Here is a 17814-nt window from a genome sequence, read left to right on the forward strand (position 1 = left end):
TTTATTGTATTATTTCCGGTACGGGACTTTTATTTTGAAGTGTCTTCAATCGTGGCGTCATAAATGAAAGCATGCTCTGACACCGGCTTTACACTTAGCGCTGTATGTTTTTCTTTACGTTAAAACGTTTAAATGCGTGTTTTTACTCCTCGTTGAGTGAAAGTGTGGTCATGTGTAAAGAACTGAAGAGTCGAATCCTGCGACTGACAGATGAGCTGACGACACACAGTCACGGTGAGACTTACATCTGATTTGATGTAATAATAAACATGTTTGTCTTGTCACAGTCTGATCGTCTCTGTGTCTCTCACATCTGTGTAATGTGTTCGTGATGTTTGTAATAGTAAAGCCAGTGCTCGTGATGTGTACACAGATATGTCAGAAGTGCTACAGTCTACAGTGACGGCTCTGAAGTCAGGTCTGGTCGCGGCGGTACCCACAGACACTATATACGGTCTGGCCTGCATGGCTCAAAACTCAGAGGCTATCCGGAGAGTTTATGATATCAAAGGCAGGAACGGAGACAAACCTTTAGCCATCTGTGTGGGAGACGTACAAGACATCTACAGGTTTGTTTTAACATATTGAAATGTCTGTATGTACGATTTTGTTTTTCATAAAAAACAAGTAGTCAACCATTTTTGAATAAGACAAGTTCTTGTCTTATAGTATCTAGATGTATTTCCCTTAAAAATGAATGGGCTTTGAGGGACCCAGTGTCCCACTAATTTCCAAGGTTGGCTTCCAAAAATATGTCATCCCCGCATTTAGCTGATGCTTTTATCCAAAGTAATGACAGGAACTCAAGCATTGATGTTTGTACGCATCACCTGCATTGATATTGTTGTCTAATGCTTTCAGATTCTGTAAGGTCTCCGTGAAAGAAGAACTGCTTACAGATCTGCTGCCTGGTCCCGTTACACTTGTTCTGGAGAGATCTGCAGCACTCAACACTGATCTCAATCCTTTCACCAAGGTGAGCGTTCACAGCAGACCTCTATGATGTAGTTTTCATGCGAGTAGATATTAATGTGTTTGTATTTAATACGCACCTGTATCCTGATTGTTGTTTTTGTGCCGTAGCTCATAGGGGTTCGTATTCCAGATCACTCTTTTATGAGACGCCTCTGTCAGATGTGCGGCGAGCCACTCGCTCTCACCAGTGCTAACATCAGCTCACACACCAGCACTGTTACTGTACAGGTAAGTAAACAACTGAAGGGTGTCAATCATTTCCAAACAAACTTGTGTTGATTTTATTTCTTTTCCTGAAGGAGTTTCAGGATTTGTGGCCCAGTCTGGGAGTTGTGGTGGACGGTGGCCCAGTTGGAGACAAAAGTCGTTTGGGTTCTACAGTCGTGGATCTGTCTGTGTGTGGCAGATACCGAATAATCAGACCTGGCTGGTGAGTAAAGGGCGATTTATAGTCGTGCGTAGGTCCTACGCCGTAGCTACGGCGTAGGCTATCCGTAGCCTGTGCGTAGCTCTGCGTATCCTGACGCGCACCTCACAAAATTTCTAACAGCGCGTCGGCTTACGCGGACCGTAAGCGCTGTGATTGGTCCACCAGAACCCCTCCCGTCAGGTAAAAAAACTGCGTCATAGGTATTTCCGTTTGAGACGGTGAAAACAAAGATGAGCCAAGTTGAGGAGTGATTTAACTCAAACTGCAACATAAGTCGCTGTTTATTTACTTCCATCATTGCTGGTCTTCTCAAATTATACACAACAAGTTGCTAATTCTTCTTCTTTGTGGGTTAACTTGCTTAGCTTCTTCTTCTCTGACGACTTCTGCTGCTACTGTGGTAATACGCGTGATTACTGCCAACCAGCGGTTTCGCGTGTGTTTGCACGTCGACGCGGACGGCGACGCACAAGTATAAATGAAAACCGACGCGGAACCTATGCCGTCGCTGCTACGCCGTAGGACCTACGCACGACTATAAATCGCCCTTAACTACCATCTTAACACATCAAATAACAATGAACAGACTGTTCATTTTTAAAGGGCCTGCTACTGCACGAAAACTTTTGTTTGAATCGTCAGTAGGAAATTCTTTAAATATGAAAACATAGGCGACTAAAGCCCGGGATACACTGCACAATTTTTGGGGAAAGATTACCATCGTGAAACAATCTTTTGATTTCTCTTCATTGGTGGTCCTATGTCGTACAGTTAGAGAGGTTCAAAAATGAAAGAAATTCAGCATGATCAACACAGTACTATGACCTGCATACCAGTATTTGTTTACCACTAGCGCGTGCTATTGACCAGGTGACCTAGCACTTTTCATATGCAGAGGGTGGAGGCACAGAACAGGAAGCCAAACATTTGGCATATGTCAATACCAATTGTGCGTACACTATGCTAATACTTTCTCCTGAATGCGCAGAAGTCTAAGATGATGCCATTATCGGAAGCTAGTTATTTTCATTTTCTTTAAGTTTTAAATATGTATATTTCTCTTACAAAAGTGCATCCATTACCCTTAAAAGGTCTTTATTAGGGCTGGGGTAAACGACTATTTATTAAATGATTAATTGGGCAACTATTTTTCCAATTAGTCGACTAATTGGACGATTAATCTAACGATTAGTTTCTGTTGCTTGATTAATTAAAACCATAATGTATCTCAAATAAATGCCAAAAACATTCTTAATTATATACTTTAAAGGTTGTATTTCAGGCCAGGGGGTGCCCAAAGCTACTTTAGGGGGTCCATAGTCCATGAAAGAAAACGATGTGTAACCATGTATCAAGAAAGCATGAATGAATGCATTATTAGATGTAAACATAAGAAGGGTGAATTTTAAAAATTTCTGCTGTATTTCTGTTAAAGGGATTCACCCAAAAATAAAAATTCTGTCATCATTTACTCACCCTTATGTTCTAAACCTGTATAAGTTTATTTTATTTTGATAAACACACAATAAGATATTTTGATAAATGATGCTAAGCACACAATTAATGGTATATCCATTAAAGTCCATCATGTTGTTTTTATTCCTACTATGGAAGTCAATGGTTACAATCAGCTGTGTGGTTACCATCATTTATCAAAATATCTTCTTTTGTGTTCATCAGAAAAAGGAAATTTGTACAGGTTTAGAACAAAATTTTTCAGAATTTAAATTTTGTGTGAACTATCCCTTTAATGAAGCAAAAGATCAGGAAATCTAAACTCCATGATAAACCTTAAAGTTATTTCAAATTGCAGAGCTCAACACAAAGGATGTTTGGCAAAAAATTTTAAAGTAAATATGAATTCATCTTTATTTACGAAGATACAAGTTTTCTTTTTTGATATTTAATTAACTATAATGACAGAGAGAGAGATTATGCTTATTATAAGACCGAATGCAATACAATGTTTATTTGTTTAAGACGTACAGTAACCAAATGTTTACAATGAAAATCACATAGACAGCTATTTTGACACATGAGCATTTGTCCGTTGAAGCCAAAAAGACGCGAACATGAAGTCGTTTGGCTGTGAACGACGTGCGTTATCGGATATGCGCATCCCACTTTTAAGTTCAATGTGCAATCCAGTCCAATTAACAATCATACAGAAGCCTATAAAGATCACGTCAAGAATTAAAACACGGTGATGGGTTTTGTTGTAAAAAGAAATGCTAATCGTAGACTTTATTCAGTCCACAAGAAAATTACTATAAACACTTCCAGCCTATATACACTGAAATCATGTAGTATTAGCAATGTACGACTTCACTTTCATCATTTTAAAGACATTCAGTGACATGGTGTGACTGTTAGGAGGTTTGACACTGGCTTTTCTACCTAACAACAGCCACCCCCTGTAGGTGATTGGTTGGAAAACTTTATTTTGGTTTTGAGTGGTTGTGTGCAGATCTCAGAGCTCAGGCTGCCTACAGAGACGCGGTTTTTTGACAGCCTGCTTATGGGACGGGCAGTTAGCGTATCGTTACGAAAGATTAGACGAATGTGATCATTAATTTTTTGGGCCTTAAATTTAATGTTTAATGTTTTAGTCTCACATGGCGAGCTGTGTCGAAGCGTCAACGCAAAAATATGACGTCGCTACAGGCCTATTATTTATACCCTGGAGCCATGTGGATTACTTTTGCGAAGCATGCACATTCTTTGGACTTGAAAGAGCAGACCACATATTTTTCTTTATAATAAATAAATATCTGAATATGTGTTTGTATGAAAAAGGATGGACATGCGTAACTCGGGTGGCTTCAGGGTGAGTAAATCATGGGGTAATTTTCAATTTTGGCCAAATTATCCCTTTAAAAATATGCAGAGAAACCAACAGGAAGTTTGCAGCACATCTCAATTCTCCCAAAGAGCGCCTTTCTAGTCCTGTGTTTGACTCTTAAACCCTGGTTCATTTGACTAGTGTGATCGCTCCGTACTATGCCTGGGCGTGCTTTGGTTAATTAAGAGCTTTACTTACTGTTTTCTTCAAAACAATCTCATTCTAATGATGAAAGCATGCTGGGGTACTAGGGATGCACCGATACCACTTTTTTGGAATACGAGTACTTGCATTTCAGTACTTGCCGATACCGATACCGAGTACTTAATAAAAAACATGATTTAAATTTACAGGTAACAGCTTTAGTCATATAATTTAACAAAAAAACAAGGGACTAGTTTTCCAGTTTGTTGTAAACTCTGCCTCTTTGGACAACACAAGAGGCATTAACCCCTTACACGCCACTCAAACATAGACATTTCTCCGACCGTGGTATCGATCCCTGGTATCGGGGGACTTTTAATGAGTACTTTAGAAAATGTGGTATCGGGGCCGATACCCGATGCCAGTATTGGTATCGGTGCATCCCTATGGGCTACAGTGTGAGTACAAACATGTGGGGGAGTGGGGAGGAGGGATGTTTAACCATTGAGAGGTTTGCGTATAATATTTTGACTTTGTCTTATTTGCCTGCAGTGCACTCTCTGCTACCATTAAGATACTTGAGGACAAGTATGGATTGCTGGAGGACTCCAATCAATGAGTTTCATGTACAAGCCAACATACTGTATACAGAGACCAGCAGATGAGCGTCAAGTGTGTGGAAATAAGCTGTATTCTCACACGATTTTGTTTTGCTCTTTCATATTGGCATACAACAATCAATAGATTCAGCTGGCAGATGTGTTACAGAATGATGATAGTTTTAGGGTTTATTTATTGTATTATGTAAGGGGAAGTTTTTCTGAGATGGTTACTAGTTTAAGTACTTGAACTTAGATTTTTTCCTGTACAAACTGGATTTTATTTATTTGACTTTTAAATTCAGTGTAGTATACTGAGGATCAGTTGCTCTCTGGCAGAGCTGAGTTACATTGACCAAAACCGAGTCAATCATCCAATTCTTTCTTCAATTATAAATATTTTCTATGCCTTTTGTATATTGTTTTTATTTGATTAAATCATTACATTTAGTCATTTAGCTGACGCTTTTGTCTAAAGTGACTTACAAATAAGGTAAACAATAGAAGCAATTAAAGTGCACTAGAACTAGTTTCTTCAAGTCTAACACCATATACATAGCCATGGGTTAGTAAATGTATTTTTTTTAATAGGTAAAAAAAATATGCTTTAAATTTTACATAAAATTCCTTCAGTTATGCTATGTTCAAGCTGTAATACAGTTGCATTCATCTGTTGCAGATGTTAGGGGCGGTCACACTTCCATTCATACACATGTGAATGCATCAGACCAAAAAAGCAAACTTGCGTGAAGATTGCGCATTTCGATTCGTGCCAAAGTTTAAGTCTGGTGAGCTCAGACCTGCAGATTCACATGGAGATCTGTGACCACATAGAAAACAGTGTGACGTTTCTCTCTACTGAAGATGTATGAAGCCAAAGAACTTTGTTATTATATTGACGAAGCGCATCCCGCCCATATTCACAGTAAAGTCTGAGAAATATTCACATGCTCAAAGTCTAGTGTGACTGCCTCTTTAGGGTGCAATTTGCAGAGATGGTCTATTTTGCAACCCAAATCAAACTGAACTGCACCAGTGTGAACTCGTAATAGAAAGCTTCATGTCAGTTATCCAACTGTTTATATGTCTCAACTTCAGCTGTCACTGTAAAAACTCTATGCACAGCACAGTTACGTGCCACTCTAAATAGTGTAAGTCTGTGGAAATAATTTAGTATAATATTAAATTTACTATTTCCTATTTAAATAAACATATAAAACACTAAGTAAAACATCTCTGTTTTTGGTATGTTTAAATAAGCATTGCTGTGTTATTAAGTTTTATAAGAACTGAAGTACTTAAAACTTTTATCCCAAATATGCAGGTTGTTTTATAGGTCATTCAGTTGAACAGCATCAGGAAGTCATTTTGAAATCGATTGCTATCTAACATCACATTTACGTTCTTAACTGTAGTTTACTGTAGTCAACATTTAAAGTGGATCAAACCTTTCATAAAAGTGGTCTTAAACCAATACCCAATAACTGTTCTTGTCTTAGGACTACATTGATGACTAGTATATCGTTTAGATCTATAGAATTAAGCAAAGGGAAATTATTAGTGATATCAAAGAGTCTGAAGAAATGTAAAGCTAGGTATCATCAGAATAACAATAAGAACTGACGTTGTGTTTCCTAATAATATCTCCTAGAGAAAGCATGTACAGTGAGAAGAGGATGGGACCTAAAACTAATCCCTGTGGTACACCATATTTTACCTTCGAGTTTCATGACTTTTCCTCATTTACACAAAGTGATAACAATTGTATGAATTAAACACCTGACTGCTAATGGCAACATATTCAGTAGATTTGTATTATCTATGGTGTCAAATGCTGCACTAAGCTTCAGACCCAGACAAAAATGCATATTTGAAATGCCTTAATTTAAAATCATCTTGCACTGACATATCTCAATATATATTTTAATACCATTATTTTGTGTTAAGATGCACACCAATATAGTTTTGTATGGTTTGTAAAAACTACTTAAGTGTCCTAATATTACTCCGGTCTCCTCTCATCCAGACGGTTCTCCCCTTGGACTGAACTGTTTGTATGATCTCTTTAAGACTTCTCCTTTTCTGTCGCCTTTGTTTTCTGTCGACTTTTTTCTGTTTGTCTCTGTTTCCATAACCTTCTCCCTCACTTACGTCTGCTCTCGTCTCTTCAACATTTTTTTCTTTTTGTTCATATTTAGTTGTTGTCTCGCACCCTCTGACTGTCCTTTTCTTGGTTCCTCCTAACTTGTTTCTCCTGGGTATCAAAATGTACTATGTCTTCACGTTCCCCCTCCTAATAAATATATATATATATGACAATAAAACACAAATTCCCACTCATGTTCATTTAAAATCTTCCAAACTCTGTCTAGTCAGCCGCATCCCTCACAAGATTAAAAATCATTTCAATTGGAGGTCCTTGCATCATAAAGTTTGAAAAAACCCAGTTAGAATACTATCACTTTCTCAGTAACGCTAATGGATATTTTATTTAGATTTTATGGTTTTATTCCAAATTCGTCATGCACATCATAATTTTCCTCTTTATATATTATTCCTCTTTTTTTAGGCTATTTTCACATCCGCTTATAACATGGCAGGTGTCATGTCTCATAACGCCTACTCTACTAACACAGTACTGTATATCCTACTCAATCGTACATACCGTTTAGTAGGTATGAGCTGTCATATGAAATTACAGGTATTTCTGATGCTTTTACTAATATGTATTTACTTTATGAAACATCTTTGTTTTTTCACTTTTATTCACAGTTGCAAAGGAAACTTGAATAAGAATTAGAAAGTTTGATGTTATATTTTTATGTCATATGTGAGATATGTAATGTTACAGTTTTCTGTAATAAATGTATTTCTCAACAATATGCACATGAAGTACATTTTCATTTATAAGTACATTTTTCATTGATCAGTAAGAATTTTGTTGATGCTTCTGCTTTAAACATTTTTGGTAAAGTCTAAAAAACAGAGACTTTACACAAAATAAATATGTTGTGTATCATATAATCTGGATAGCTAAAGGATGTATTTAGTGTTTTTTTACCCTTTTACAACTAAATACCAAGAGAAGTGGGCCTAAATGGTTACACACGAGTTTAGGAAAGATGTTCATGATGCTTATTTTATAAAATCACATAAATGGTCCTTTATATAAAAATGAATGCATTTATTAAAACGCTTGAGCCTGTAAGAGGAAAGTTATAATTTAAGCTAAATAACACAATACTGTACAATATTAACACTCACTGTGTTTTCACCACAAGATGGAGCAAAATCAATGTTTGGCAATTGAAGATGTTGCGTTTATGATCATAGTCTATCCTGCATCAACAATGTTCTCTTGTCATCAAGAGTCCCCATCACTGCATAATTCTGTCTCTGTAAATACTGAGTTTAAAGGGAATGTTGAAGTTATTTTCGATTGGTACTTCAAGTGTTCTTCTGTGTTTTGTATTATGATAATCAGCCAACAGGAGACCTTTACTGTCCTTCAGTGATGAACATGACTAACTCTCTAACATGAACACTGTATAATCTAGCAGACATTATTGAGAAGTCTTGATTATGATTGCAGAGACTAAATGGATAAGTGTTTATAGCGCTGCCATTAGGAAAGTGTAGGAGTTAGACAACCAAAAATATACTCAACTGCAGCTTAGTTTGAATGAAAATGTATATAATTGAAGGAAAGTGTACGGTATAAATGATTCCATATATATGTTCTATATACATCTAAAGAGATAGCCCAAAAACCATCACACACACACACCAACAAACCTCTGATATTATGACATTCAAAGGGCAAGCACAACTCAGATTTTTTTTATAAAAAATGTAACTAGTCCTCATTTACTCCTGACATGTGAGCTAGGAGTAGACTAGTTGTGTTTATAAAGGGAATGCGCCACACTGCAAAAAATTATTTTCAAGAAAAAATATCTATTTTTGTCTTGTTTTCAGTAAAAATATTTAAAAAATCTTAAATTAAGATGCTTTTTCTTGATGAGCAAAATGACCCAAGAAAATTAGTCTAGTTTTTAGACCAAAAATATCAAATTTGATTGATTTTGTGCATAAAACAAGCAAAGACAATCTGCCAATGGATTAAGCCAATTTTTCTTGAATTTAGTGTTTAACCATTAAGAGTTCCTAGGGACATTTTGTGCCATTTTGATTTTGATTTTTAAACCATCTTGACTGTGATGATTGAATATTGCCCAAACTTGCCAAAGGTTAATCATTTTTGATACATTTTAGAATTTTGGTTTCAGTTTTTTAAATTAGCTTAAAATGGCTAAGCTACGCAAAAACCGACTAATGTGTTCCTAAGGACAAAAACTGCCCCATTGGAAACCATTATAACTACCATTTTTGACCCCCCATTTATCTTAACATAAACTAATACAAGCCTTTATGTCAATATATCATTTTAAACTACTGGCCTTGAAGTTTTAATTTTTATACTTGTCCACCAGGTGGCGCTACGTTTTACCATTTCATACATTCATCAAAATGTCACAATTTTTGCTGTTTTCTGCGGACCGCATAGCTACTGAAAAGATAAACCTTTAATGCTGAAAATTGGTGTGTGTGTAAAAAAAGTGTGTCTGAGTGGTAAGGGGGTGGTGGTGATGTCGGGGTGGAGTCGTTGTTGAGTGGGGCAGGGGGCATATTCAACATATCCAAATTCTTCTCTCTTTGAAGGGCACATTCTGCGTTATAAACTAATTCAGTAATAAAAACGATGAGAGGCCAGAACGGAAACAAAATCAATCTTCATTTTGTTTCTCACTCATGTTGTTTATGCAAGTACACTGCTATAAGTATGAACAGTTTAGCAGAAGTAGTGAAAATGGCAAGGCATTACAGCACACATAAGGCTCCTGAAATAATCATGCACTTCAAGAGCGAGGATGGCTCCTCATCTTCCTCCGAGGATTCTGAGGTCGACACGGAGGCCTCAGAGGTGGAAGTAGACCAGCTGGAGTCTAATTCATTAGAGGGATCTTCAGAAGACTTGTCAGAAGGTGAGAGCGGAGAGGAGATGGATGAAGTGGCGGCAGGATGGACGTCAAATATTGAAAAATCTTCTGGTCTCCCACAAACATGGAGACGCTCCGCTACTTCCCAGCAGCCAGGGATTTAATCCCAGGGCTCACACACGCCACTGCCCGAATCAGTGCCCTGACTTCAAGCTTTTCATTGATTCTGATGCATGAAATCCTGCAGCATATTGGGGCCATGACAAACCTACATGATAGACAGTCATAGACTGGAGAGATCTTGAGACAGAGAAACTGCAGGCTTATGTGGGCCTGCTCATTCTGACCAGTGTTTACAGATAAAAAATGAATCAGCCCTCAGTCTCTGGAGTGAGAAATCAGGACAGGTCACTATCTGGGCTACGATGTCCCACAAAAGGTTTCACGACATCAGCCGAACACTGTGGTTCGATTAATGTTAACATATTGGCATTTAAAGAGTTAAAATTTCCAAAATTTTATTAATATTTCACATACATGTTTCAGGAAGAAGTAGTGTTAAAACATTTAATAGTTTAAAGTGGAAAAAATTATTGATGTATGATATTTTTAGAGCAGTTTTTGGGAAGATGTCATTTTGGCCATAGGATCATTTTGGCCTTAGGAAGTGTGAGTTTTATATAAAATCTGACCCTGTTCAAAAAATAACAATGCATCGAAATCAATGTTGCTACCAATCTTTGACCCATCCTAGGGTCTAATAATAATTATAATCAAATGGTAGTTCAAATGTTTTTTGAGGGGAAAATATTTAGTTTATTTGTTTTTTCTGTTAAAAAACATGGGTTAATGTAAACAAACTGGCATGTAAAGGGTAAAAATTTCCACAAATTTAATTAATATTTCATATGTATGTTTCAGGAAGAAGTAGTTCTAAAAGACTGAATCGTTTAAAGTGGAAAAAAATATTGACATATGATATTTTTAGAGCAATTTTTAGGAAGGTGTCATTTTGTGGCCTTAGGAACACTTAAGGAAGTTTTTTATAAAATCTGACCTTGTTCAAAAAATAACAATGCATGAAAATCAATGTTGCTACCAATCTTTGACCCATCCTAGGGTATAATAATAATAATAATCACATGGTGGTTCAAATGTGTTTTTTGGAAAATATTTAGTTTTTTTGTTTTTTTCTGTAAAAAAAACATGGGCTAATGTAAGCAAACAGGCATATAAAGGGTTAAAATTTCCACAAATTTAATTAATATTTGATATCTATGTTTCAGGCAGAAGTAGTTCTAAAAGACTGCATCGTTTAAAATGAACAACAATATTGACGTATGATATTTTTAGAGCAATTTTGGGAAGGTGTCATTTTGTGGCCTTAGGAACACTTAAGGAAGTTTTTTATAAAATCTGACCTTGTTCAAAAAATAACAATGCATGAAAATCAATGTTGCTACCAATCTTTGACCCATCCTAGGGTATAATAATAATAATAATCACATGGTGGTTCAAATGTGTTTTTTGGAAAATATTTAGTTTTTTTGTTTTTTTTCTGTAAAAAAACATGGGCTAATGTAAGCAAACAGGCATATAAAGGGTTAAAATTTCCACAAATTTAATTAATATTTGATATCTATGTTTCAGGCAGAAGTAGTTCTAAAAGACTGCATCGTTTAAAATGAACAACAATATTGACGTATGATATTTTTAGAGCAATTTTTGGGAAGGTGTCATTTTGTGGCCTTAGGAACACTTAAGGAAGTTTTTTATAAAATCTGACCTTGTTCAAAAAATAACAATGCATGAAAATCAATGTTGCTACCAATCTTTGACCCATCTCAGGGTATAATAATAATAATAATCACATGGTGGTTCAAATGTGTTTTTTGGAAAATATTTAGTTTTTTTGTTTTTTCTGTTAAAAAAAACATGGGCTAATGTAAACAAACAGGCATATAAATGGTTAAAATTTCCACAAATTTAATCAATATTTGATATCTATGTTTCAGGCAGAAGTAGTTCTAAAAGACTGCATCGTTTAAAATGAAAAAAATATTGACGTATGATATTTTTAGAGCAGTTTTGTGAAGGTGTCATTTTGTGGCCTTAGGAACACTTAAGGAAGTTTTTTAAAGGAACTCTTGAGGGTTAAGAAAAATGTTCAATATTTTTTGCTTACCCCATTGGCAGATTTTTTTTGCATGTTTTATGCACAAAATCACTTAAATTTGATATTTTTGGTCTAAAAACTAGACTTATTTTCTTGGGTCGTTTTAAGAATTTTTAGAATTTTTTTTCTGAAAACAAGACAAAAATACTAAGATTTTTTTCTTGAAAATCATTTTTTGCAGTGGTTGAACTGTAAGAAATGTCAAGAGGGATGGTGTGGTCAAATGTTTTTCTTGGGAGAGCTAACTTTAGGCAATAAAAACTGATTTGATCAGCATTTTGTTTTATTATTAAACTATAAGATTTGTTTAATAAAATTTGAGCTATCAAAACATTATTCATGCATTTTTTATTAATTGATTGCAATTTTTACTTATACATACCAATTCTGCATTTATTTAATCAAGAATACAGTTACAATGCTAATCTTGTGAAAATATAGCAAATTTAAACAGCTGGTTCTTATTTGAATATATATATTAAAATGTAATTTATTTCTGGGATGGTAGAGCTAAATTTTCAGCATGATTACTTAAGTCTTTAGAAATCATTCTAATATGTTGATGTGCTGCTCAGTTAACCTTTCTTCTTCTTCTTCTTCTTATTATTATTATTATTATTAATACTGAAAACAGTGCTGCTTAAGGTTGTCAGGTACATGTGTAGGCAATGAGACTTGGAATGACAAATAGCATGCAACTTTAATTATAACCAAACATATACAATAGGCTAAATAGGCAGGAAATAACACACATAAGGGAATCCAACAAGAACGGACCAGGGGCCTCATTTATAAAATGCGTCAAAGAAATCATCCTACATTTCATCTTACGACCATTATCAAAAATGCGTAGGTGTGATTCATAAACCGAACGTACGCGCAGAAAACGCGTGTACCCCTTTCTTTCAGATGTGAAATTTATAAATTGCAAATTAACTTAAACATCCGCAGCTGAGCAGTTTCAGATCTCCACCTTTGGCACTTGTCAATGTTTTAACACAATTTCGAGCAGCAAGAATGGCTTATATTTCCAAAAACCTGCAGCAATCAGACAAGCAAAAGTGGCGCTAAGCACTTGTATGGACTTTGCAGTGGATTTTTGTGTACGCACGCTTTACTGTATAAATGACTGGACTGAAGGGGGGGAAGAAAATGGGTAAAAATTTGTAAAACATCCAGGTTGACAGACCCGGACATGACAGTACTCCCTCTCCCGGAAGGCACATCCTTGTGCCTAAACAATAACAGAATACACCCTAGGAGAGGGGGCGGGCGTCCAGAAGGAATACATGGGACAGATAGATATGACAAAACCTCTAGAATGGAGTGCTAAGGCCCGAAGTCAGGGAAGTGCAGCTCGCACCGGGAGCAGGGGGGTTACTGGCAGATTGGGGGGCCAAGGCTGTTTAGCCTGCACAGGGACCCATGGAGGACAGATGGAAATTGTGACCGCTACCCTGAATACCACGGGCACTGGAAAAACAGACAGCACAATGGCCGTGATGCTGCAGACAGTAGTATAGGAGATAGAGATGGCCTCTTTGACCATTGCAAGAAGAGGGAGGGAGAGTATGACACCTGGCTTGTCCCAAACAAGGGATCCGGAGATCCAAATGTGTGTTGCAACTACGGGTGCCGTTATGTGGGTGATTCTCACGAATACTTGGTTTTAAAAATGTCAAGCATGAAAATGTAAAAATTGCTTAAATTTACTTTTTTTCCCACCAGACATTGAAAAACAAAGTCTGGAGTAAATGGGAACATTAATTTAAACACTTTTACATATCATTTAACACTTTTTGTAACATAATTTAAAAAATTAGTCCTAAAAAATCTCATTACCGCAACAGTCAGAAAACATCAACACTGACATATTTTCAAAATGACATGACAAACCTGAAAGAACATAATTTGGAGATTCTGCACATGCATTTAAAATCAAAGTATTATGCTTCTATTAATTAAATTAACATTTAATAAGCATCTGTTGCGGTAATGATAATCAAAATGTTGTGTAAGCATTCTGACAAGACAATATTTCAAATTAACTGTAAAAAAATTATCTTACCTGGTAGCCATCTTGAAGTAACTGGTCCATGTGCTTGGTCACTCAAAATCAAACTTTATTAAAATTCTGTATGTGTGCTTAAACTGTTCTCAAAAAGTGTTGCGGAGGATGAGAACATCAGGCATGGACACATCATTTTCCTAATTTTTCTTCATTATTATTATACATGAATATTCAGTAAATGTTTTTTCTGTCATCTAAAGTAGTCTAGCTAAACATCCATTTATTTTTTTCTAAATATTTTTGTGTTAATTTGATTAAATTACAACATAACGCATGTTCAAACACAGCCGGACGCATTGCGGTAATGAGAATTTCAGCAGAAAATGAGATAAAATTGACAAATTATAAATTCTTATGTTGAAATCACACATTGTGCAAGGTAGAACACAGTATTGTGTTAATTTTGATGCTTTTTAATATTACTATATTACACATTTTATAGCTAAAATCAGTAGTGCCGTGGTGTTTCAATGGTTTCGTGAGAATCACCCATGTACTCACTGATCTCCTTGTCCGTTTCAGCTGGTTCATGTGTTCTGAATGAAAACGTGTTCTTGAAACGCGTTAGTGCTTTTTGTCCCTCTCTGTTATTATAGTTTATCAATACGGCAAACGAAATGGAAGCCTCCTTTGACTTACCCGTTCAATGTAAATAAAGAGAAGAAATTCTAAGCTTACAAAAAAAGTCAGATCACTGGCAGAGGTCATTTGACACCAACGAGGACATATTTATGAATAAAGACATTGATTTTGATTAATAAAACACTTAAAACCCAACTTACTGCCCCTTTTAAAAAAAATGCAGAAATGATATACTATATTTTAAAGTAAATCCAGACTTTATTTTTTCCAGTGTATGTTACATTGCACAGCATTTCAGTCACTGTATTTTAACACAATCTTAGTAATTGCCAAATATTATGTGTGACCTTAATGAGTGTGATGGATTATATGGTTTATGTAAGGAATAATTGACGACGGGCTGCTGAATTATTCTAAAATTATTCCCACAGTGGTTATGCGGCACGGCACAAAGCGGGGGGGGGGGGGGGATTATTTACAAAAAAATCTAATGACCGGAGTCAATTATTCCTCTTATACTACGGTTACCACAGACATGGCACTGGTGGTTATTTTAAGACATTTCACAGCTCAGATGTGCCTTTTACAGAAAATTAATTAACACCCTTGGAACATTTCTCAACCAATCAGAATAAAGCATTCAACCGACCCATGGTATAAGTAAAGAATAATTGACGACGGGCCATTTAATTATCCGAAAATTAATGGTTTCATGCCATTACACTGCGCGTTTGCATTATTTTCAAATCATTCAAAGTAGTAAATTATACCACGGTTACCACAGACATCGCTCTGGTGGTTATTTGAAGACATTTGACAGATCAGGTGTGCATTTAAAAAAAAAAAGAATAACTGTGAAACATTTTTGAACCAATCAGAATAAAGCATTTAAAAATTAAAGAATGTAAAAACACTGTTTTAAAGGTAATATTGTGTATTGTAATATTTAATGAGATACATTTCAAGAAACCTGCCACCGACAGTCTTAGCTCACCTCTAACGGTGGTGCTCTATTTTTCGCTGCTAAAGACTCCTTGGTGCCAAAGCACTGTTCCTTTAGATTAATGACTTAGCACAGTAGGTATGGACACACACGCACCTGCACATCATACAAGATAAATGATTAGATCACACACACACACACACACACACACACACACACACACACACACACACACACACATTCTGGTTTCCATGTTTTGTGGGGACATTCCATAGACGTAATGCATTTTATACTGCACAAACTGTATATTCTATTCCCCTTACCTGCCCCATTCCCTAACCCCAACCATCACAGAAACCCTTTTACTACTTCACATTTTCAAGAAACATCATTTTGTTTGATTTATAAGCTTGTTTCCTCATGGGGACATCAAAATGTCCCCACAAGGTCACAAAAACACTGGTATTCCTATCTTTGTGGGGACAATTGGTCCCCCCAACGTGATAATTACCAGGTACACACACACACACACACACACACACACACACACACACAATCTGAGAGAAAATACAGCTATCACAGTGCTTCATTATTATAAAAGTCATTCATACTCTTAGTACACACACGCGTACACACACACACACACACACACACACACACACACACACACACACACACACACACACACACACACACACACACACACACACACACACACACACACACACACACACACACACACACACACACACAGAGTTTGATTGCTTTGCTCTACTTCACTCCTCACTCTCTGAACCACTGACAGATATACTGAGGGGGTCTGCTTCTATATATAGATGTGCTGGGTGTCTGATAGCTTCTCTAAAGACAGAACTGGACATGGTTGACCCGCTTACACATGTCACCTTTGTGATATATTCACCATGTTTACAGAAAAGAAAATCACAAATCAATTTATTGATGGATTTGATGTTTATTAGGACACCAGCAGCACAGAATTATTTGAGACGTAGCCCTTGTTTCCTGAGCCTGTAGAGAAGATTTGTCCTCAATTTTTCAGGTGAGGTTTGTGTTTATACCCCCAGAGTGAACAAAAGGCACCTTCAGCTATGGTGGATGTTGAAGTTATTTTCAACCAGAACAAATCTGCCAGTACAGAATCACCTTGATTTGCCTACCATGAAGAAAAACCCTGACCCAGTGTCATCCCACACATCCCACGTCTCATTATAGTACAGCGCGTTTACCCTTGAAGAATGTCTGTCCTCTACAGACTCTGCATAACTAGACCCAGGGTTTGTGAATGTAAATGTTATTAACCTAAACCAATAGAGACTTTATTTACTATTTACACTAAATAGTAAATTCAGTTCATTTCATTTACATTTAGACACTTTTAATTATATACAGTAATAATAATACACTGAAAAAAACAACTTGTAAAATTTACTTACAAAAATCCTCGTAACAATTTGCACAACTTTTTTAAGTATAATGTACTGCTTTTTTAAGTACAACTTACCAATAAAAATCTAATAAAATCTACTAAATAATGCAAGAAAAACATATGTTAAATAATTAAGTAAATGTTGCTTCATATTTTCACAAATATCACAAAAATATTAAATAAATCGTATTTACAAAGCATAGTTCAATGGACACCAAAAAGTTTGTTTTTTCAGTGTACAGTTGTTGTTTTTGTTATCAACACACTGTGACGTGACACAGTACAATTCTCTATATAATATTTGAACTATTTTACTACAGCAGCATTTATATTTTCATTATACTTTTTTATTTTTGGTTTGTTATAGTTTATGTGCAGTATCACATACATTGTAAAAGATTTCTGTAGAAATGACAGTATTACTGGCAGCTGTTTTCCAGTAACTTACTGTAGATTTAAATTTATGTTATTTACTGCCAACAGTTTGTTCAAAGTTAAACATTAAACATTAACAAGTCTTTATAGAATAAAACTTAGTGTGGCTCTGATTTATTGCCAAACAAATATGAACTGTCCAACCTCCTTAAATATATTGACTATCTTGT

General features: G+C 35.8%; 1 protein-coding gene across 1 annotated transcript; it reads left to right on the plus strand.

Moving 5' to 3' along the window:
• The first annotated feature begins 29 nt into the window (after positions 1-29).
• On the plus strand, positions 30-7872 carry yrdc (yrdC N(6)-threonylcarbamoyltransferase domain containing). Its single transcript, XM_065246351.2, has 6 exons — positions 30-234; positions 374-569; positions 862-976; positions 1084-1203; positions 1275-1405; positions 4944-7872. Exons 1-6 carry the CDS (start codon positions 105-107, stop codon positions 5008-5010), a joined length of 759 nt encoding a protein of 252 aa, XP_065102423.2. The 5' UTR covers positions 30-104; the 3' UTR covers positions 5011-7872.
• The last annotated feature ends 9942 nt before the right edge of the window (positions 7873-17814 follow it).

The sequence above is a fragment of the Paramisgurnus dabryanus genome, chromosome 13, assembly GCF_030506205.2.
Source record: "Paramisgurnus dabryanus chromosome 13, PD_genome_1.1, whole genome shotgun sequence".
NCBI classification, from domain to species: domain Eukaryota; kingdom Metazoa; phylum Chordata; class Actinopteri; order Cypriniformes; family Cobitidae; genus Paramisgurnus; species Paramisgurnus dabryanus.